General features: G+C 64.3%; 2 protein-coding genes across 3 annotated transcripts; both read left to right on the top strand.

Moving 5' to 3' along the window:
* The first annotated feature begins 306 nt into the window (after positions 1-306).
* TBC1D10A (TBC1 domain family member 10A) lies at positions 307-10,778 on the top strand. The gene is made up of 9 exons (XM_064465956.1): positions 307-592; positions 3,801-3,900; positions 6,955-7,062; positions 7,372-7,478; positions 8,127-8,241; positions 8,519-8,584; positions 8,942-9,131; positions 9,468-9,622; positions 9,832-10,778. The coding sequence occupies exons 1-9, from the start codon at positions 384-386 to the stop codon at positions 10,222-10,224; spliced, it is 1,443 nt and encodes a 480-aa protein (XP_064322026.1). The 5' UTR covers positions 307-383; the 3' UTR covers positions 10,225-10,778.
* A 1,497-nt stretch (positions 10,779-12,275) lies between these two features.
* Positions 12,276-18,023, top strand: CASTOR1 (cytosolic arginine sensor for mTORC1 subunit 1). 2 transcript variants are annotated; one of them, XM_064466256.1, is made up of 9 exons: positions 12,276-12,481; positions 12,603-12,673; positions 15,214-15,407; positions 15,546-15,678; positions 15,853-15,976; positions 16,586-16,699; positions 16,795-16,877; positions 17,033-17,123; positions 17,213-18,023. In XM_064466256.1, the coding sequence occupies exons 1-9, from the start codon at positions 12,369-12,371 to the stop codon at positions 17,793-17,795; spliced, it is 1,506 nt and encodes a 501-aa protein (XP_064322326.1). In that variant the 5' UTR covers positions 12,276-12,368; the 3' UTR covers positions 17,796-18,023. The 2 variants fall into 2 exon arrangements, with proteins under 2 accessions (XP_064322326.1, XP_064322325.1); XM_064466255.1 differs by having other exon boundaries at positions 12,286-12,481; positions 17,033-17,127; positions 17,213-17,411.
* Positions 18,024-19,752: the final 1,729 nt, after the last annotated feature.

The raw sequence follows: 19,752 nt of genomic DNA, 5'->3' as shown, positions 1-19,752 counted from the left end.
TCAGTAGGGGCTCAACCCAGTCCCAGTACGGGCCCGACCACAGTCCCGCTACGGACCCGGTGCCAGTGTGGGCCCGATGCCGGCCCCGGCCCCAGCCCTGCCCCACGCCCAGTCCTGGCCCCGCCCCGTGGCTCGCGTAGCCCCACCCCCCTCACCGCCCGCGCCAGTGGGCGGGGACAATCCCTGACGGACAGCTCCCACCCAGCCTCTTGCCCAATCCCTCTCCGCTCCGGTCGGTCCCCTTGCCTCTGGTTGGCGGGCGGCCCGCTGCCGCCCAATGGCGTCGCGGCGCGGGGGCGTGCCCCGTCGGTCGGGGGTGTGGCCGCCGCCGTGGCCCGCGGCATGGAGGAGCGGCTGCCGACCCGCCGCTGAGCCGCGCCGCCATGGCCAAGAGCCGCGGGGGCGGCGGGCCTGCCTCGCCCGGCGGCCGCCACCACAGCCTGGCCGGGACCCGCGAGAGCCTGTCTGAGGCGGGCGGCGACGAGCTCAGCTCCCTCGGGTCCGACTCCGAGGTGAACGGTGGTGGCGGCCCGGAGGAACGGCGCGTCGATAAGTTCGGCTTCATCGTAGGCAGCCGCAGCGCCGAGGGGCCGTGAGTGGAGCTGGGGCGGGGGGGATGTGGCGTCCCGGGGCGCGGAGGGCTCGGGGCGAGCCGCTACCGGTTCCTCCGCCCCCGTAGGGCCGGGCCGAGTCGCGGGGCCTCGGGTCTTCCCGCCCTGCGGCGCGAAGGTCCGTCCTCCCCGGTCCCGGGCTTTGGGGGCTGATCCCGGTGGGTGATGGGGATACGGGTGGGTGCCCGTAGTGCTGCTCCGAGGCCGGCCTGGCTCCGTGCGGCCGCCGCGGGGCCAGTGTGGGCTTACCCCTGGCAGCCCAGGGCAGCTCGGGGCCGGTGCACGCCCGGTGCCCCCGGCAGCGCTTTTCTGCAGTGCTTAACTCCATCCCGGGGGGAGCCGCGGTGATGGGAGTGGGGCCGGAGCTCTCCCGTGCTCCCAGTCTCGGTGCCACAGCTGCTCTCCGGCTCTGCCGCCCCGGTACCCGGTACATCGGTGCCCGCGGTGGAGGCTGTAGCGGCCAGGATGCGAGCAAGGACCCCGAAAGCCATTCCTACCCCCGCCCCACCCCCGTCTGCCCTGCATCGATGAGGGGGGAAAGGCTGGGAAGCGGCGCCTGCCGCGGGAGGGATCGCTGGGAGCTGCCAGCAGCGCCGAGGCCTCCTCGCCGAGGTCAGTGTCTGGTTACCTCCGGGCCTCGTCTCCTCCGAGTGCTAGATTCCGGCGTATTTTTGGCCATCGTGGAGGCCGGGATGTTGTTCGGCCACCTGCCAGGGGAACCGGCGTCGGTAGCCACCGGCAAAGGCGCTGCGGCGAGGAGGTGCTGGCCTTGCTCCGCAGAGGAAGCCCTTGGAGGAAGCAGGGCAGTCGAAATCAGCCGCAAGCAAGCCTATGGCTGCACCAGCCCAAGGTGCTGGGCCCCAGGGCAGTGCCAGCACCCAGGAACATGCTCCCGGTTGCTGACAAGCTGGTTTGGCAGCGCGTTTGGTGTTTACCTTCCTGGCCGTGGTTTCGCAGCAACACCCGCCTGGAGAGGCGTGGGATCGCAGTGGGGATGACGCGTGGCAGCCTGCTTCTCTCCAGCTGGGACGTTACCTGGAGCGGGCTCCCCTGTGGTTTGCCCACCTGTGCGCTCTGGTGTCAGTTGAGCCCATCCCCGAGGAGCAAAGTGTTCACCCCCCGTGAGCCCATGGGCATTACGTGGTTAGTCCGTGGGGAGAGAGGGCACCGGAGGTTTGATTGCTGGTGCTGGGCAAGGTACATCGCTCTGGTGATAAACCCTGTCCCTGCCTGCCAGGCTCACACCTCGGAGCTGGAGAAGCAAGGTCAATTCTCCTGCCTGGGGTGCTGCACCGCATCCTGGCCACCCACCACTTCTTGGGGATGCTTTGGACGTGCCAGCTGTCGTCCTTGTGGACACTGGCTGTCCCTGGGTGCTTGGGGTGGATGTCCCTGTCTCTGGGGTTCAGCAGGCAGCAGCTCCTCGTGGGGGTGCCAGCAGTGTGGTGACTGCAGTCACTGGGGACTGAGCCTTCCTCCCATGCCCTGCAGATGTGCTGGGGCCCAATCCTGCCCTCCTTTGGAGCTCTGTCAGCTGCGCGCCTCTCCCAAGAGTGGATAAACAGAAGTGTGTGGCCTTCCCCTGGGGCTGGCAGAATTGGGGTCCCTCTAGCTGGAAGGGTTTTGGGGAATCACAGGGAGGGCAAGTGGGGCATCTCAGCATCTGTGGAGGGGCTGGGGGCATCAGGAAGGGCCAAGCTGTGGAGCTGTGACCTGCAGTGCAGGTACAGAGGAGCACTTTGCCTGCATAGGGCACCTCGCTGCCTCCTGGCCTGGGGTGCCCCCATCCCATCCTCCCCACCTTGGCCATCTGAACTGCCTCTGATCCTTGCTCTGTGCCTGCTGCCAAGCAGCCATCAGCTGGTAACAGCTTCCAGTCTGGGCTGGCTGGGCTCCAGCGGGCCCGCAGCCAGCTCCTGTATCCAGCGTCCAGTGCTCCCGAGCTTCCCACGCCTCGGAGAGCCCCAGCTCCTCCAGCAGACCAGGCTTCCCGGCTTGGGGCCAGCGCTCCCTCCATCCCCGTGCTGGGCTGTGCTGCTGGACGGGGAGCTGCCTGCTGTGTCCGGCCCATGCCAGGGAGGTGGGGTGGCTGTGCCGAGCAAAGTGGATCCCTTTGGAGAGGTTTTGCTCTCTGAAACAATTATGCTTGGCCCTGTCTGACCTGCTGCGGTGGGTGGAACCCAGCAGAGAAGGGCTGGGCAGGGAGCGGGGCAGTGCTGCCAGCTGGATGCAGCCCTGGGCTCTCCGGGCTGCTTGATTTCTGGCTCCTGACACAGAGAGGTCTGGGTGCTCTGCGTGTCCCTGGGGATGCTCAGCATCTGGACCCCTGTCCACAGAAAGTATCTGGTGGCTCCTGGGATCTGCAAGCTGCAGGGCAGTGTGGAGCTGAGCCTGGGAAGGCTTCAGGTCTGCTGAAGTTGGCCCTTCTCTGCGGATGGCTTGGAGGAGCTTCTGCTCTCCCTGAGATGTGCACATGCAGGGCCTGGCTGAGCTGGCTGTCACCCTGGCTTCCCCCGACAGAAGGCAGAGGGTGCCTGGGGAGGGCTGGAGGCTGCAGTGCCAGCTTCCCCTTAGCTAGCTTTGGCATTACGGCAACATCCCCGCCTGCCTCGGCAGGGTTAAATCGGATTCCCCAGCTAGGCTGAGCTGTTGCTGGAAAAAACTCCCCTCCCTCCCTCCTGGGGGACCCTCAGCCGGGCGCAGCGCCAGGCTTTCGGGGTGTGAGCTTGACTGGGGCTGCGCAGATGACATGATGCTTATGGCCTCGGCTTTCTCCTCCTGCAGCCAGCCCCCACAGGGGGGATTGGACCTTGCTCAGCTAATGCCTCCGGCTGTGCCCCCCGGTTCCTCACCTTCCCGACGTGCCCTTCTTTCTGGGCACGGGTCCCCAGGGATGCTCAGGCACTTGGTGGGTGTAGTGCATGATGCTCCCAAGAGGTTTTGAACTGCTGGGGTGTTGGGGCTGCACTGGTGTGCTGATTTCACGGGTGGTGAGCGCTTCCGGCAGCACCGAGCAGCTGTCAACATGCTGACACTCTCGAGCATGACCCGGACAGGCTCTGCACCTGGGGGAGGGCAGCCAGCCAGCCAGCCAAGGAGGGCACCCAGGGTCTGGAGGGGTTGGATGGGGCCCTGCAATGCAAGGAGGGCTTGCAGCCATGCTGACCGGCCTCTTCCCCCACCCTGCAGGCTGGAGGAGGTGCCCTTGGAGGTGCTACGGCAGCGGGAGTCCAAGTGGCTGGATATGCTCAACAACTGGGACAAGTGGATGGCCAAAAAACACAAGAAGGTAAGTGATGGCCTTGTCCCCTGGGGCTGCCCCAGGACAGCTGTGCAGGTGAGAGGAGGCAGCAGGGAGGGACAGCTGGGTGCAGTGGTGTCCTCTCAAGGCTTTGGGGCAGCCTGTGTGTCATCACCAGGTCCCCACAGGCAGATGCGTTGCCTTTGGATGATGCTGTTGGCTTGAACGGGCTGTTCCCTTCCTGTGATGCTTCTCACTTCGGGAGAGAGGCTTGAGTGTGGCAGGGGGCTGAGCCTGCAGTCCCCGAGCCAGCCCACTCCTGCCCACATCTGCTCCCCGCTGGGCTGGAGCCTTCCTAGGGCTTTGTTGGCTGCCTGCAGGCAGCTATGGGAATTGTTCAGACATGGAAACTTCTGGTCTGAGCATCTTGTAGACCAAAAAAAAATTCCGGGTAGGAAATGTTTGAGCCTGATGTGTGTGACACTGGTCTGCAAGCTGGGGTCCCCAGGGGACTTCTGGTGGTGTGTGCTGGGTGGCTCTGTGGCTTGGTCCGTTGTTGCTCCCTGACCTCCTGAGCCTGTGAACGAGGCAGAGATGGGATGGAGCAAGTCCCAGGTCGCTGCTGTGTGTCTGCTGGAAGCAGTGAGGTCACTGGCACCAACCAGCAGTGCCTGAGGGCGGCTGAAGGGCCGCCTCCTCCTCCTCCCCACTGCTGGCAGAGCCTCCTGGCACCACTCCGTGTGCTGTGCTCCCAGAGTGTTGTCCCCACTCGGTGCCTGGTGAACGACGCAGAAATCCCTCATCTGTTTCTTGGCTGCTCACACAGGATTTGGGAGAGCTTTTCAGCACGCAGCAGGCAGGCACTTTGTTCTACAGGCAGTTTCCGCTGCTCTCTGGCCGTGCCACAGCATGGCCCGCAGGCTCGGGTGAATGCTCTGGCAGCCTTACGTCTGGCAGAGGAGCGCTCTCGTGCTTGGGCTGAGCTCCTGAGGGACCTTGTGGGGCTGATGTGCTGTATAGTCTGTCCTGCAGCAAAAATTGATGCCCAGAGCCTCTGAGGTCTGCTCTGGAGAGATGCTTCATGCCTGGAGTCCTGGGGCTGCTCAGAAAAGGGGGCCAGGCGTGGCCTCGGGTGCTGTTGACTGTCCCTGCTCTGGCAGGAGCCTGGCTGCTTTGGTAAGGGGCCACACAGTGTGGCTCAGGCCCTGTTGCTTCAGAAGAGCTCCCTGTGCCTCTGAAAAACCCCGGTGCTTTCTGGCTGCCTCACCAGGGTTGGCTGACAGCCTGGGGATCTCTTGGGCCAGCTCCTGCCGGCCTTGCTTACACCTGCACTGCTCCAGGATCCCAAAACCCGCCATCCCTTGCCCACCTGGCCCGGATCCCAGCAGAGCCGCAGCCCTGTGTCCTTTGTGGCACTGAGCTGTGCCAGCACCGCATGCCAGTCCTTGCCCTTTCCGGCCAGACCAATGCAGGGCAGATGCATGGGCAGCTCCCACTGCTCCTCAGGGACACGCTTTCAGCAACCCTCAGCCCAGGTATGCTCCCAGTCCCCAGAAGGGCACTCGGGGGGATCCCAGGAGCTGGGTAACCCCAGCACAGGGGTGATGGCAGGTCCTGGTGCAGAGCCAATGGGATGAGATGCTCAGCTGCTTGGCCCTGGCTGCACTGAGCCTGGCCAGCTGGAGGGGCTGCTGAACCGAAACTCAGCAAGGCGGCTTCCTTCCCAGCAGCTTAGCCAGCAGGAAGGGGAGCCGGCTTGAAAAGGGAGCTGTCAGCAGTGGCGGAGCTGCCTGCAGCCGCCCTGGGCATCGCCTGCTGTGCTTCCTGCAAGCACAAAGGCCCCGCAAGGCTTGGGACCTGCCCGAGTAAACAAGCAGTGCTGCAGCGAGGGAGCAGCAAACCCCCCTGGGGATGCGGTGTTACCACCACGTTGGGCTGGGCTGCTTGGAAGCACAACCGCCTGCTCCTGAATTACACCAGCAAACAGGGAAAAGGAGCTCTGGGCAGGCTGGAAAGGCCCAGGGAGGCTTTGGGTACGTTAGCTGTGACTTGCAGAGCCCTGGCACATCTCTGGCACTTGGCATGTGCCACCCGAGTGAGGACATGAGGTGTGGAGGCCATGCTGGGTTTTTGCAGGGTTTTATGTGGTGTAACTGTGCTGAAAGCACCCATCTCGTGGGATCCCACTTGCTGCGTGCCCTGGCTGAGGGCCTTGAGGAGATGGTGCTACTGCTTCCCCAGGAGCTGGGGCAGGATGTGTGTGTGGGTATGATTTTGGTCCCTGCTGGGGTGATGACAGTGGCAGGGTTAAGCAGGCTTTGCTCCCTGCTGCAGGGTAAGTACAGGCACTGCATCGCCTGGACTTTGGTCCTGGCCAGTGCCTTGTGCCAAGGAAATTAGGGGCTGACTGTGGGCTCGGAGCCGGCCTCGGGAGCTGGCTGTATGAGGAGCTGGGGCCAGGCCTGCCCTTCTGCCCAGGACGAGCGGGCGGGAAGGTTGGGACACTGAGCAGGGTGTACCTCCCTGCTCCCCGTGGCCTGATGGGTGAGCTGGAGGGCTGGATTGAGGCTTGGGGAACCTTCTGCTGCATTCCTGATGCTTCCTGTGGGCCATGCCAGGGTGGGGAGTGAGCCACCTGCTCCCCACCTTGGATCCAGTGTTTGCTTTTCCAGCTCCCAGCAGGATCCTGCTCTGAGGCAGAGACAGGCTTGTTTGGATCTGTTTGCAAGCTGCAAAGCCTTGGCCAGGCTCTGGGTACCCATCCACAGCTCCCTCGTGCTGGTGTAGCTCTGGCTGACATGTTAAGAGCGTTGCTGGGGAGAAGGGAGTGAGCAGAGCCCTCCTGAGATCCTTGGGGTCTCTGGCTGCAGCTCCCAAATGCTATCCCATAGGTCTGTGCGATGCCAGCTGCTGTCACGAGACATGTGGCTGGGCACCCTGTCCCCAGGGGCGCAGGGACACATCCCCTTGTGCAGGGAAGCAGCAGGGGACCAGCCTGCAACCGCGGTGCTGGGCCTGGCTCCCGTCTTGCCCTAGGAGCGTCTTTGTTCCCTGCTGCCCTGCCATCTCCCCGCCATGATGGCTGTGTTGCTCCCACCCCAGATCCGTCTGCGGTGCCAGAAGGGGATCCCACCCTCCCTGCGGGGCCGAGCCTGGCAGTACCTCTCCGGGAGCAAAGTCAAGCTTGAGCAGAACATCGGCAAGTTTGATGTGAGTGCAGCCAGGGACCTTCCTGCACTGCTGGGGAGGGGATGCTGGTGGAGGGGGCAGTGCTGGGATGGCTCCTGCTTCCTCCAGGGCTGGGGTGTCTGTTAGGGTTGTTCCTGCCACGTGGGGTTCAAGGGGGCTAGCGTCCCAGCCAGTGTGGGCTGCCGCATGACCTGATGGGGCTTGTGTTGAGGGCAGAGGCAGCTCCAGCCCTGTGGCTGCTCTGCCAGCTTGCTGCGGCCCCCACATGTTGGAGTGGGGCTGGCAACCTGCTGGTGTGGGTGTTGCTCACCCCAAGCCTCTCCGCCTCAGGAACTGGATCTCCTTGCGGGGGACCCAAAGTGGCTGGATGTGATCGAGCGGGATCTCCATCGGCAGTTCCCCTTCCACGAGATGTTCGTCTCACGTGGAGGCCATGGGTAAGTAGAGCTGCTGTGTGTCTGGTGCTTGGCAGCCACCGGGCTGGACCAGCGCCATGGGGTGTCTCCCGCTGTGTCCCCTGCCGTCCTTACAGCCCCCAGCTTGCCGGGCATCCAGGCACTGGCTGAAAACAGGATGCTTCCCAGGAGCTCGGTGTGTGGGTCCTAGCCCTTGGCACCAGCTCCAGCAACAGGTGGGGTGGGAATTGCCATAGCAGGAGGGTAGAGGGAGGAGGCAGCTGGCTGTGGCACCTTGTTTCACCAGGGAAACGCTGTTCCCCATGTGTTGGGAAGCCTCTGCACTGCTGTGCTTGCAGCTGGGTCCCACCCTCAGCCAGTATCCCTGAGAGGTGGTTGTCTCCCTGCCTCTCCTCTCAGATCCAGGCAGGATGGGTCCTCTGTGGGCAGAGCTTCCCAGAGCAGAGCCGTGGTTGTCATGTCCCATAGCCCTGTGTTTGTGTGGAAGAGGGATCCCAGTCAGGGACTGACCAAGGGTCATGGGTGAACAGTGGTGGCCAGCGGCCAGCCTGTGGTGCTGGATCACCGTGCGATGGCCCGTGCTGACTTGGCCCACTGGGGTCCGCAGGGGAGACTGCCAGGCCACATCTGTGCCCTCTCCACCTATCCTTCCCCGCAATGTCTCCACAGGCAGCAGGACCTGTTTCGGGTGCTGAAGGCATACACGCTGTACCGCCCGGAGGAGGGCTACTGCCAGGCCCAGGCCCCCATCGCCGCCGTCCTGCTCATGCACATGCCAGCCGAGGTATGAGCACATGGCTGGGAAGGCAGGGAGACCCAGTGGCTGGAGAGCTGGGACCAGCAGGAGGGTGTGGGTCACTTCAGGGTGGTGCTGGTGGGCAGGGTGCTTGATTCATGGCACCAATTTACCCCAAATCTCAGTTGGTGCGGGAAGGTGCCTTTCACCCCAGGTGTGCTCGCCTCCTCCTGCCTGCTCCCATGGTCCCTCGGAGCAGGGTGGGGACTGCAGGGCCATCCCCTGGGGACACCTGGGTGTTGACCTGCTGTCCCTTGGCTTGCAGCAAGCATTCTGGTGCCTGGTGCAGATCTGCGAGAAGTACCTCCCCGGCTACTACAGCGAGAAGCTGGTGAGTGAAGGGCCTGTGGTGCCTTCAGTTGTGGCAGGGACCTGTGATGTCTCCAGGTCAAAAGCTCCCCCAGCTCCTCACCCCAGAGAAAGAAGGGAGCTTGGGGAGATCCTGAGTACTCCCACGGTCTCCCCATTGTGCTGTGGCCCCCAGGAGCATCCCGCAGTCAGGGATGGGGGGCTCAGCGTAGCTCTGCTGCCGGTGTCCATGGGCACAGCTCTGCTTCTGTAGCCAGGTCTGGAGGGTGGACTGCTCCTCCTCTGGGGCCAGTGGGCTGAGGCCAGGCACTGGGGAGCCTATCCCAGGGCTGGGCAGGGGTGAAGGCGCTCGCCGGGACTCTCACTGCTGTCCCTGCAGGAGGCCATTCAGCTGGATGGGCAGATACTCTTCTCACTGCTGCACAAGGTCTCTCCCGTGGCCTACAAGCACCTGAGCAAGCAGAAGATCGACCCCATCCTCTACATGACAGAGTGGTTCATGTGCGCCTTCTCCCGCACACTGCCCTGGAGTTCCGTCCTGCGTGTCTGGGACATGTTCTTCTGTGAAGGTAGAAGCTCCCCACCATCCTCCTCTTCCTCCTGGGGTGACTAGCTGCAGTACCTGCAGCACACGGGCGGCACTCGGGGCTGCAGCAGCAACACTGCCATGGCTGCTTGTCTGTGCCTGGGACATGGGACATGTGATAGGGCAGGTTTGGGGCAGCCACATGCCTGGGGTGGAGACTGGGCTGTTCCCCTGAGGGTTAGGGAACATGTGCGTCCCAAATCCACCCTCTTGTGTGTCCTGACTGCTAGTGGGACTGGGACCCACAGCACCTGAGGGACATAGTGGTAGTGTCGCCCTGTCCTGCCTGCCGCTCACTGCCTCACCTTTCCCCTTGCAGGGGTGAAAATCATCTTCCGGGTGGGCCTCGTGCTGCTCAAACACACCCTGGGCTCCTCGGACAAGCTGAAGTCCTGCCAGGGCCAGTACGAGACCATGGAGAGGCTGAGGGCCATCAGCCCCAAGATCATGCAGGAGACCTTCCTGGTGCAGGAGGTGAGGTGCTGGGGAGGGTCTGGGGGCCCAGTGCCGCCTAGTTGGCCATGCTGCCAGGCTGTCCCTGGTGGGGCTTGGCAAAAGGCTTGGATTTGGGGTTGCCTCTGCCCTGGGGTCTCCCACACCCTGCCCCAGTGGCTGGGGTGCCAGGCCATCCCCAGGTGCCACTGTCAGGGGAGATGCTGGTGGCACGAGTCTGTCCCCTGCAGGTCATTGAGCTGCCAGTGACAGAGCGTCAGATCGAGCGGGAGCACCTGATCCAGCTGAAGAAGTGGCGGGAGACGCACGGGGAGCTGCAGTGCAAGTCCCCTCCACGCCTGCACGGCGCCAAGGCCATCAGCGAGGCTGAGCCCCCCACCCGCAAGGCGCTGGAGCCTGTCCCCTCCATCATCGTTCCCCCTGGGCCTGCCCCTGTGCCCAAGGCCCGCAAGAGCAAGGAAAGGAGCAGAGAAAAGGGCCTGGCCAGCCCCGCCAACGGTCCTGGGGCTGAGGGCAACGGGGCGCCTGGCTCAGCCCGGGAGCTGCTGCACCCCCAGGTCTCCCCCCACCACCAGTCCAAGGAGAGCCTGAGCTCCCGGGAGAGCGAGGACACGTACTTGTAGGGCTGGCACGGTGCTGGGTCCGCACCCCGGGCAGCCGGGCTCAGCTGGGCTGCGCACGGACCTGGGCTCAAGGACACTGATGGGGGGGGGGGTGTTGGGGACCCGTGGCCCCCAGTGCTGGGGGCTCTGGGCTGGAGGGATGGGGCTGGGCTGGCCAGTGGGGCTCCTTAGGGCCGCCCGCTTGGGGTGGGCTCAAAGCTGGGGGCATCCACAGGAGTTTGGCCATGTTTGGTGACCAAAAGGGACACATCTGGTCTGCGCTGGGTGCCCACCCTGGCAGAGTGCTGGCACCATGAGTGGTGGGAGCCCTAGCAGGGGGTGGCTGAGCCACTCGTGCTCCTTCCCTATGGCTCGGGGGGGCCAAACTGCCTTTGGGCCCTTCTTCCTGTTCCAGAGCCCCTCGACCTGCCACCCCCAGGGTCCCTCTCATGGCCCCCACCCTTTTGCCTGCTGTTGCATTGGCCAGGCAGACCCAGACCCCAGGTGTTCATGCTGGTGCACAGGGACTGGGGGTACGCAAGGAGCTGGGGGGGACCCCTCACCCCCCCCACCCCTTCTCTATCTAGTGAGGATATATCAAGTTGTAGCCCTATATTTAGTACCAAATTCACCTACTCACTGAGCCTATTTATTATTCTTCTGTGGCAGTAACCGTTGCAGGACAGGGACCGAGGTTGGGAGCTGCAGGCAGGATGTCCTGGAGGCAGCGGGATTTGATGCCAGACCATGACCGTGGGGCTAAAGCCCCCCCACCCCATCCCCGAGCTCCCCATGGCTCGGGGGAGCGCTCACCCTACTGGGGCTCTCCCCACCGCTGCCACCCACCCCAAGGCCCCAGCAGAGGTGAGATGGGGTGCCCATGGGGTGGGCAAGTGGCTGGGTGCTCTGTGGTTTTTCGGGTCCCCTCTTCCTCCTCCAGCCCTCCCCAAGGGCTGGGGGTGGCTTTGTAAAATAAAGTAGGGAAAATGGTTTTGTACAAAAGGGTTAAATAAAGCAGGATTATGTAAAGGCAGAGCACCTGTGGCTCCTGCTGTGTGTTCCCATTGCCTTCTGGTGCTGTGGGGTAAAGGGTGGCATGGGATGGGGGTGTTGGGGTGCTCCCCATCACCTCCCACCTCCTGCTGTGCCAATGCTGGCTTTAGCGAGGCACCCTGGCCCAGACCCTCTGTCCCCTGGGTGCTCCTGGCATGGAGGGCAGGTGCTGGGGAGGGTCCTGGGAAGGGCCCTGCTGCCGTCACCCCTCCGTCACTGCCCTGCCTCCGCCACGGAGGCTGGCCAGCCCCAGCCTGCCCTTGCTGTCTCACCCTGCCCGGGGGCTGCCCAGGTTTGAAGTGTAAATGGGAGGACGCTGAGACCTGCCTCAGCTTGTGATAGCTGTGGTGGCTGCCAGGGGCTGGGGTGTCTGGGGATGTTCTTGGGGGGCTGCCATGGGGTGAGCACCCTTCCCAGCGCCCAGACCCACTCCCCTCTCCCACTGTCACAGCTCCTGTGACCGAATAGAGCCAGGAGACCCCGATTTGCGCAGTGATGCCCCAGAACTCAACTTTCCATGCACAAAATGGTGTGCAGGCCCTCTCTCCCTCCCCGTGCTTCCTGCAGGCAGGAATTCTGCCTGAACCTCCATTCCTTGCTCCAGAACTCCCTCTTCCCAGGGGGTGGCCACAGGACAGGGCCTGTTTGTGGTGCTGTGATTCCCGCCTGCCCCTGCAGGTCGTTCTGTGGCCGCTGCCCTGGTTCTGGTAAAGCCCTGCTGTCGGGCCGCCTCGCTGGGGCTCGTCCTCCCCTTGCCGGTGGGTTTAGGGCCAGGGCTGAGCGTGGAGGAGCTGGGTGAGCCTGGCCGGGGTGGAGGGGTGTCTGGTGGGGTTGGCATTTGGGGTCCCAGTGGGTCCAGTCCCAGCCTGACTGGTGCTGGCGGGGGCAGGGCTGGGAGAGGGAGAGTCGGGCCCGGCTGAGCCCCCCCGCCCCGCCCCCCCCCGACCAGGGCTCCGGGTCGGGGCCGGGCCGGGCACCGGCGCCCTGCACTGGGGCGGCTCCGGGGCGGGCCGGGGGCGGGCCGGGCCGTCGCCCCTCCCGCGGTGCGGGGCGGGCCGGGGCCGCGCTTATAGGGGCGGCGGCGGCGGGGGCCGGCGCGGCGCGGGGCCGCCATGGACCTGCACATCCTGGAGCACCGGGTGCGGGTGCTGAGCCTGGCCCGCCGCGGGCTCTGGCTCTACACCCACCCCCTGCTCAAGCTGCTCTTCCTGCCCCAGCGCTGCAGGTACTGGCCTTCCTCCCCACCCTCCTCAACCTCCTCCGGTGCCCGGCACCGCTACAGCTTTCTCTCCCCCGGCCCCGGGAGGCAGCGTTGCTGGGGTCGGTAGCGCCTGTTTCTTCTTCAGGTGCAAGTTCTTCAGCCTGACAGAGACCCCCGAGGACTACACCATCATGCTGGATGAGGAGGGCTTCAAAGGTACCGTGCGGCGACTTCTGCGGCCACCCCGGCCCTCTCAGGGTGGGCTGGCATCACAGACACGAGTTGTGTATGTTCTCAGCCTGGCCAAGCGCAGGGGTGGTCCAGGCCTGGGCCACAGGGAGCAAGTCCTGGCTCGTAGTGAGGCTCCCTCGGCACATGCCCATCCCCAGGGTTCCTGGCCGTGGAGCTCCCATCCCCTTGGCGCCTGTACTGGGGATGTACCAGCTTGCCTGGCTGAGGCTCTCCCAGCGTGGCTGCCTTTGCCCTAATAACCCCCTCCCAGGTAGAGCCGCGTCTCTGCCAACTCATGGGACCAGGCTGTGAAACTGCTGGGGATGGTCTGCGGGGCGTCCGGTGCCAGCCAAAACCCGGCTGCTCTGTGCAGGGAGCAGGTACCTCCTGGGATGCCTGCAGGCAGCACTCGGGCTCCCTGCCTGCGCTGGGTGCTGCTGCCAGACCTCCTGCCATCATTCCTTTGACTGCTTTCATCTCTTTCCCTGCCCGGCGAGGGCCCAGGCCAGCCGGCACTTTGGCAGAGTGGGGCTAATTGGCTAAATCTGTGCCCACCCAAGCTGGCAGGGGTTAGCCCTCCCTGGGGATGCTGCCTGGCAGCAGGGACCAGGTTTTGGGGTGTCCTGAGGGGGTCTGAACCCTTCCAGGCCTGTCCCCCTCCGTGGGAGGTGTCATTCGGCGATGTCCCCACTGCTGGTGACCCAGCGTGTGCCATATATCGGCCTCACCGCCAGTCCTGCCGGGGGTACCGGCCCAGCGGGCTGTGCTGGAGGGGCCAGATCATGTCCTGGCTTCCCACACCCAAACCTTCCTTCCGAGGCTACAAGAGCCAGCTGCAGCTTAGCACCTTGGATGTGCCCCAAGGAGCAAGGGTCAGCGCTCTGGCCATGGGGCGCCCACCGGCCAGATCCAGCTCCCACCTCCCTCCTTGGCCCTTTGCTCGGGGAAGGGACCACAGGGCTGAGCTCTCCCCCCCACCAAGAGCCAGAGCTATTCCCCACGTATTGTTTTATTTCGGGGCCTGTGGACAAATATTCCTCAATCCCGAGGGGAGGGCGGGAAGTGCCGAACAATGGTCCTGAGAGCTGGCGGCCCCGTTGTGCTGTGTGTACCCCCCCGGGGCTGGGGGGCTGCCAGCGTCCCCCCACTGTGGGGCTGGGTAGGGGACCCCTGGCAGAGGAGAGCTGCACCCCCTTCTTCCTTGGGGATCTGGATTAAGCCCTGGGGTGGGTGGCACGGGGACAGCGGGGTCCCCTCCGCGTTCTCATGGCCTCGCCCAGGGTGGTGTTGAAAAGCCATTAAGTGGCGAGCGCTGGGACTGGTCCCCATGTCCCTGTGTGTGTCCCCCCCCCGGCCCCAACACTCAGCCCTGGGCCGGAGCCGAGGCCGTTCTAGCGCTTCCTGCGCAGGAACAGGCGCTGGAAACACCCGCTGAGGCCCCTGGATCCGGCCCCGCTCCCACCCTGCCCCAAGCTGTGGTTCGGGAGCAGGGTGTGGAGCCTGTCCCATGATGGGGTCCCCCGCATGGGTGCTGGACCCCCTCCCTGGGGTGACCTCCCCTCTGCCACTGGTGTGACGAGTTTGCCTTCTCAGCTGGGCTGGGATGCTGGGTGCCCACCGAAGGGCCGGGTGCTTGTGCAGAGCCATCTCTCATGGGTGCACCCACCTTTGCCAGGCAGGGAGAACAGTCTGGAGACCCCTTGGGTGCCCACCGCACCCTGTCCCTTCCAGGGAGCGCTGAGGGGGGAAGAAGGGCTCCTGGATGAGTCCCGGGGCACCCCGGCAGCGCCAGCTCCTCTCCTGGGCAGGAGGGTGGGTGCAGCAGGGAACAAGCACAGCCCTCACCCACCCCCCCGTCCTGGGGCAGGAAGGAACCAGCCAGCGCGCCCTCCCTGCCAACAAAAGCAGCTTTTTGGGAGGCAGCCCTGGCCCCCGGCCAGTCTGGGCTTGGCCTGTCCCCGCTGGGCTGGCATGAGGTGCCGGCACCCCTGGGACAGGGGGCTGGCCCTTCCCTCGTCCCTTCCAGGCCCCGTGTCCCATCCCCACTCCCTGAGCACCCCTGGGCAGAGGATGAGCTGGGCAGCCCGAAGGCCCTGGAGTGCCGGTTTTGGGGTGTGGTGCACCCTGACACCTCCTTGCATCTAGCCCGGGGTGGTGGCATGGGGAGGAGAGATGAGTCCCAGGCTTGGTGGGGGGGGGGGGTCATAGCCTTGGCCCCGCTCATTCCTGCAGCTGAATTCAGACACTGTCTCAGCACCTGGAGCAGCTGAGCCCTGTCTGGCTTGTTCCATTTGTGGATGGGGCTGGTCTGCACCCACAAACCAGCGTCTCTGGCCCAAAGTCTGGGGCTGATCCTGTCCTGGCTCTGCCAGGCTAGCTCATCTCCTGAGGGACAGTGGGACATGCGGTGCCTGAGCCGGTGTGAGCGCTGCAGCACGGACCAGACTTGCAGCATCAGATGCTGTTCAGCTGTGACGAGCCCCAGGGAGGGAGCCTTGTGTCTCAGTCTCCCCTTTCCCTCACAGAGCTGCCGCCCTCCGAGTTCATGCAGGTGGCGGATTCGACGTGGCTGGTGCTCAGCGTCGTCTCCAATGGCCGGGAACCCTCCGGCTGCCAGGCCACTGGTGTCACCAAGATCGCCAGGTCGGTCATCGTGCCGCTGGCTGAGCACCACGTCTCGGTGCTGATGCTCTCCACCTACCAGACCGATTTCATACTGGTGAGCGCCAGACGAGGACAGGGATGGTGGTGCCTGGTCCCACCAGTGGAGCTGGTCGGGGACTCTGCTGTGCCTGGCTGGGGGGGGGTCTGAGGGAAGGGGTGGCGGTGCCAGCCCTGATCCTGAACCCCTGGCCAGGTGCGGGAGCGGGACTTGCCAGTGGTGATTCACACGCTGGCAGGGGAGTTTGACATCTACAAGGAGGAGGGTGGAGAGTGCGTCCCCATCACCTGTGATGATGTCAGCAATGGCTTCCTCAAGCCCAAGCCGGGTGAGTGACACGAAGTCTCATGTCCCCGAGGGCCACCCAGTCCCTGCCGGGATGCTCCAGCTCCCACTGGTGGTACCTCTGCGCCCTGAGGGATGCCAGGCTGTGGCTACGGTGGCCACGGGGTGGCACTGCGGTACTGTCCCCAAGCCTGACGGGTGGCTCTCCCCCTGCCAGCTGCCAGCCCCACGCTGCACCCCGTACAGAGCCCCCAGACCCGCTTCTGTGTCCTGACCGTGGCCCCTGACACGCTGCCCGCCATTGCCACCATGCTCATTGACGTCCTCTTCTACTCCCACAGGTGGGTCCCAGGGATGGGGACTCAGCCATGGCCCCTTGCCCGGTGCCACCCGAACTGTGATGACATGTCCCCTCACCTTGCTCCCAGTGGCCTTTGAAGCTCTGGGTGTGTTTTGCCCTCCCAAGTGTGCTGGGCAGCTGCAGCCACATGGGAAGCCCGATGTGACCTGGGGGAGAAGCTCCACATCGCAGCAAAGCCCAGGAGGGGGGACTGCAAAAGGCTGGTGGGAACAGTGCTGGGGTGTGGGGATGCTCCTGGCTGGGACATCCCATGTCCCCCAGGGTGCAGTCTCTTGTGGTGGGACCCTCCTGCTCCAGAGGCACCATGGTACTTCCAGAATGCCCCAAAACCTGGTGTGACCCCTATCCTGCGTGTGGCTGCACCTACTGCCCCCGCAGTCCGGTGGCTGTACGAGACCAGACCCTGTGGGTAGCACCTGCTCCCATCCCCACCTCTCCTCCCCACCTGCTGGCTCACCCCGCGGCATCCCAGCATGATGCTTGAAGATGCTCTGTGCCACCAACAAGCCCTTCTCCCAGTTTCGGTCGTGACCCTGCCCTGTGGCTCTCTTCTTCCCCCCCCCCCCCCCCCCCCTTCCCTGCTCTGTAGCCCCCCAAGGGAGGCTGGTGACAGCAACCAGGACCTTGACTCCATCACCTTCTTCGCCTTCTCCCTCATCGAGGGCTACATCTCCATCGTGATGGATGCTGAAACCCAGAAGCGGTAGGTGCCATCCACAGGGTTGTCCATCTGTCTGTCCATCCCCAGGGCTGGGGTCTTAGGGGGGTGTTATGCTCAGGCCTCGCCCCCCTCCTCAGGTTCCCCAGTGACCTGCTGCTGACCAGCTCAACAGGGGAGCTGTGGCGGATGGTGCGGATTGGCGGGCAGCCCCTGGGCTTCGGTGAGTGTGGCCATGTTGGCCATGTCCCCTCCTGTGTCACCACCACCCATCCTCCCTCTACCCGGGGGGTGCTTTGGGGTGTCACTCTCCCTGCACATCCCCATGGCCGTGCCACCGGGGCTACCCCTCACCCCAGGATCCCTTTGCATCCCCAGATGAATGTGGCATCGTGGCGCAGATTGCCGAGCCGCTGGCCGCTGCCGACATATCAGCGTATTACATCAGCACCTTCAACTTTGATCATGCCTTGGTGAGCCCCTACCCCTCCGCAGGGACCCGCTGTGGTGGGGGTGTGTCCCCAGAGCTGACACCCGCTCTGTCCCCCACCCTGGCAGGTCCCTGAGGAGGGTATCGCCGAGGTCATCCAGCTGCTGCGGCAGCGCCAGGAGAGCAGCAGATAGTGGCTGGCTGTCCCCACGCCGGGTGGCCCAGCGCGGTGGCACGGTGGGCTTCCCCTTCCCCCCCACCCCCTATAGTTGTTATTTTTTAGTTTTAAGGCTTCCTCTGGTGTGGGGCAGAGCTGGGTGCAGCATCACTCCCTGCCTGCTGGGGATGTGGGGGCATGGTGGCTTCAGGGGCCCAGTGGCCTCGTGGCAGTGGGACGGTGTCCTGTGGGAGGGGGAAGCAGTCCCCACCGTGCCACCCTGCAGGCGAGGCCGAAGGGCAGCACTGTGCCATCCTCTGCCCCCAGGCTGGGTGCTCAGGAGGAGGGCAGGTGCCCCCGGGGGCCTGCTGGTGGAGAGGGACATGGGGGGGACATGCCAGAGAGCAGCAATGTGCCACCACAGTGCTGGGAGTGATTGCCCGGGGCTGGCAGGACACGTCCCAATGCCCTGTGTGTGTCCCCATGGGTGGTCCCCATGGTGGGGGGGTGCTGCCATGATGCTCTGGGGCACCCCAGCCCCGTCGGGGGTGTAAGCATCCCCAGAGCCGGGGTTCCCCCCAGCACCCCAAAACCCTCCAAGGCAGAGACAGTGGGGGGCTGCGGTTCAGCCCCAGCCCTGTGTCCCCTCTGGGGTGGCCCCACACCCCTGCCTGGGCTGTTACGCATTGGGGGCGGGAGGTGGCAGTGAACCCCCCCCAACTCTTCCCAAGCTGTATTTTCACATAGTTTTTAATAAGGCAATAAAAGTCCTATTATTTTTATTTCTATGTGGCCCTGGTGGCATGGGAGTGGCTGGGATGGGGCAGGGGGATGTGGCACCCCCTGTGTCCCCACTGTAAGGTGACCACAACAGGGCCAGCTCGCCTGCCGCTTATTTTGGGTGAAAAAGGGACAAAGGCTGCAGCCCCCATCAAGTCACCAGCCCTGGGAAAACTGAGGCATGGGCCCCGCTCCCCCATTTCTGCCCTTCCCCCTGGTTTTCCCCCAGCTGGGGGAAACTGAGGCACGAAGGGCTGAACTTGACCCCAGGCCTGGGGATGCCCTGCTGCACCATCACCGTGTCCCCATGTCCGCTCCCATTCCTAGCAGCACGGTCCCCTCCAGCAAAGTGGGATGCACGGGGTCAGGGCTGTCCCCTCCTGGGGTCTATGTGGGGTCCTGTGACCCCCTGGGGGACTGTGGCTGTGTGGGGGCAACTGTGCAGATGGGCCCCCCCAGTCCCCCAGGGACTGCACCTGTTCAGTGAGCGAGACTTGGTGGGAGCATGAGCGCAGCAGAAACCTCTCCAGGGACTTTTCCCCCTGGGCTGGGCAGCTTGGTAGGGCTCGGGCTGGTGGGCAACCACAGCACTGCTCCTGTCCTGTCCCCAGAAACTGCCCCCTACTCTCCCATGCAGCAAGGGGAGGGTGCCTGGGTCCTGGCCGTGTCTTCCCTGCGTCACCTCCTGCACGCTTGCAAGCCGTCAGGTTCCTGCAACCTCCCCAGGCGCTTTCTTTCCTGTCTCGGTCTCTTGTCCAGAGTCATGAGACACTTGTGACGCGCACTGAAGTGATGAAGAAATTGCAGCCGGCCCATGCGGTCACTGGTGCTATTTTTGTCCCCGTTGGGTATTGCACAGTCCTCTGCCACCCACTTTCCTCTGATGGGGAGGCCACCGCGGTGGCCGCCTTCCTGCCCGGCCCGGCAGGGACCCCGCATGGAGCCCTGAGAGGTGACAGTGCCGTGCAGAGGGGCCGGGGCCACCGTGGTGATGGGGATCTGAGGGTGGGTGCGCTCTGCCTGCGTGGTCCTGCTTGCCTGGCCTGGGTGCCCTGGGGTCCTGCCGTGGCATTGCACATGCTGGAGGGCCCATGGGGTCACAGAGGGAGGGGTGGAGACATGGATGGATGGACAGAGTGATTTACAGATGGATAGATGAAGAGGTGGATGAATGCATGGGTGGAGGGATGGAGAGACTGGTAGATGGATGCACAAGTGGATGGATGGATGGGCAGGTGGGTGGATGGATGGGTGGGTGGATGGATGTACATACGGACAGATGGATGGAAAGGTGAATGGATGGATGGGTAGATGGATGGATGGTTGGTTTATTGGGTGGACACGTGGACAGACGTGGATGGACAGGTGGGCAGGTGGAGGGATGGATGGGTGGGTGGATGGATGGATGGACAGGTAGTTGGTCAGACAGATGGCTAACAGCCTGTCTGGCTAGACAGATGGCCAGATGGATAAACTACTTTAGTCAAGCAGGTGTGGAGGGAGAAGGATGTTCTGCTGGCTCCTCTGCTCCTCCAGGGCTTCCCTGGGCACAGCCCTGCCCATCCCAGCCCCACTGAACCCAGCCCAGCCACCACCTCTGCCGAGGGACACCCCGAGGAAGAGAAGGAGGAAGCTGGTGGAGGAAGCAGTGCCACACTTGCTCCCGCAGCAGGGAGTCCTGCAGGTCATGGGGCAGCTGGGGAAGGGAAATTATGGGAAAAGAAAACATCT

Source organism: Phalacrocorax carbo, chromosome 15 (genome assembly GCF_963921805.1).
Source record: "Phalacrocorax carbo chromosome 15, bPhaCar2.1, whole genome shotgun sequence".
In the NCBI taxonomy this organism is placed as follows: Eukaryota; Metazoa; Chordata; class Aves; order Suliformes; family Phalacrocoracidae; genus Phalacrocorax; species Phalacrocorax carbo.
The sequence above is the reverse complement of the archived record's forward strand: the minus strand, read 5'-3'. Positions and strand labels throughout refer to the sequence as shown.

Coding starts and splice junctions, on each gene's coding strand:
- TBC1D10A (XM_064465956.1), top strand. CDS start 384: ATGGCCAAGAGCCGCGGGGGCGGCGGGCCTGCCTCGCCCGGCGGCCGC. Junction 593..3,800: donor AGCCGCAGCGCCGAGGGGCC/GTGAGTGGAGCT, acceptor CCCACCCTGCAG/GCTGGAGGAGGTGCCCTTGG. Junction 7,479..8,126: donor GTCTCACGTGGAGGCCATGG/GTAAGTAGAGCT, acceptor ATGTCTCCACAG/GCAGCAGGACCTGTTTCGGG.
- CASTOR1 (XM_064466256.1), top strand. CDS start 12,369: ATGGACCTGCACATCCTGGAGCACCGGGTGCGGGTGCTGAGCCTGGCC. Junction 15,977..16,585: donor GTCCTCTTCTACTCCCACAG/GTGGGTCCCAGG, acceptor CCTGCTCTGTAG/CCCCCCAAGGGAGGCTGGTG. Junction 16,700..16,794: donor GATGCTGAAACCCAGAAGCG/GTAGGTGCCATC, acceptor CCCCCTCCTCAG/GTTCCCCAGTGACCTGCTGC.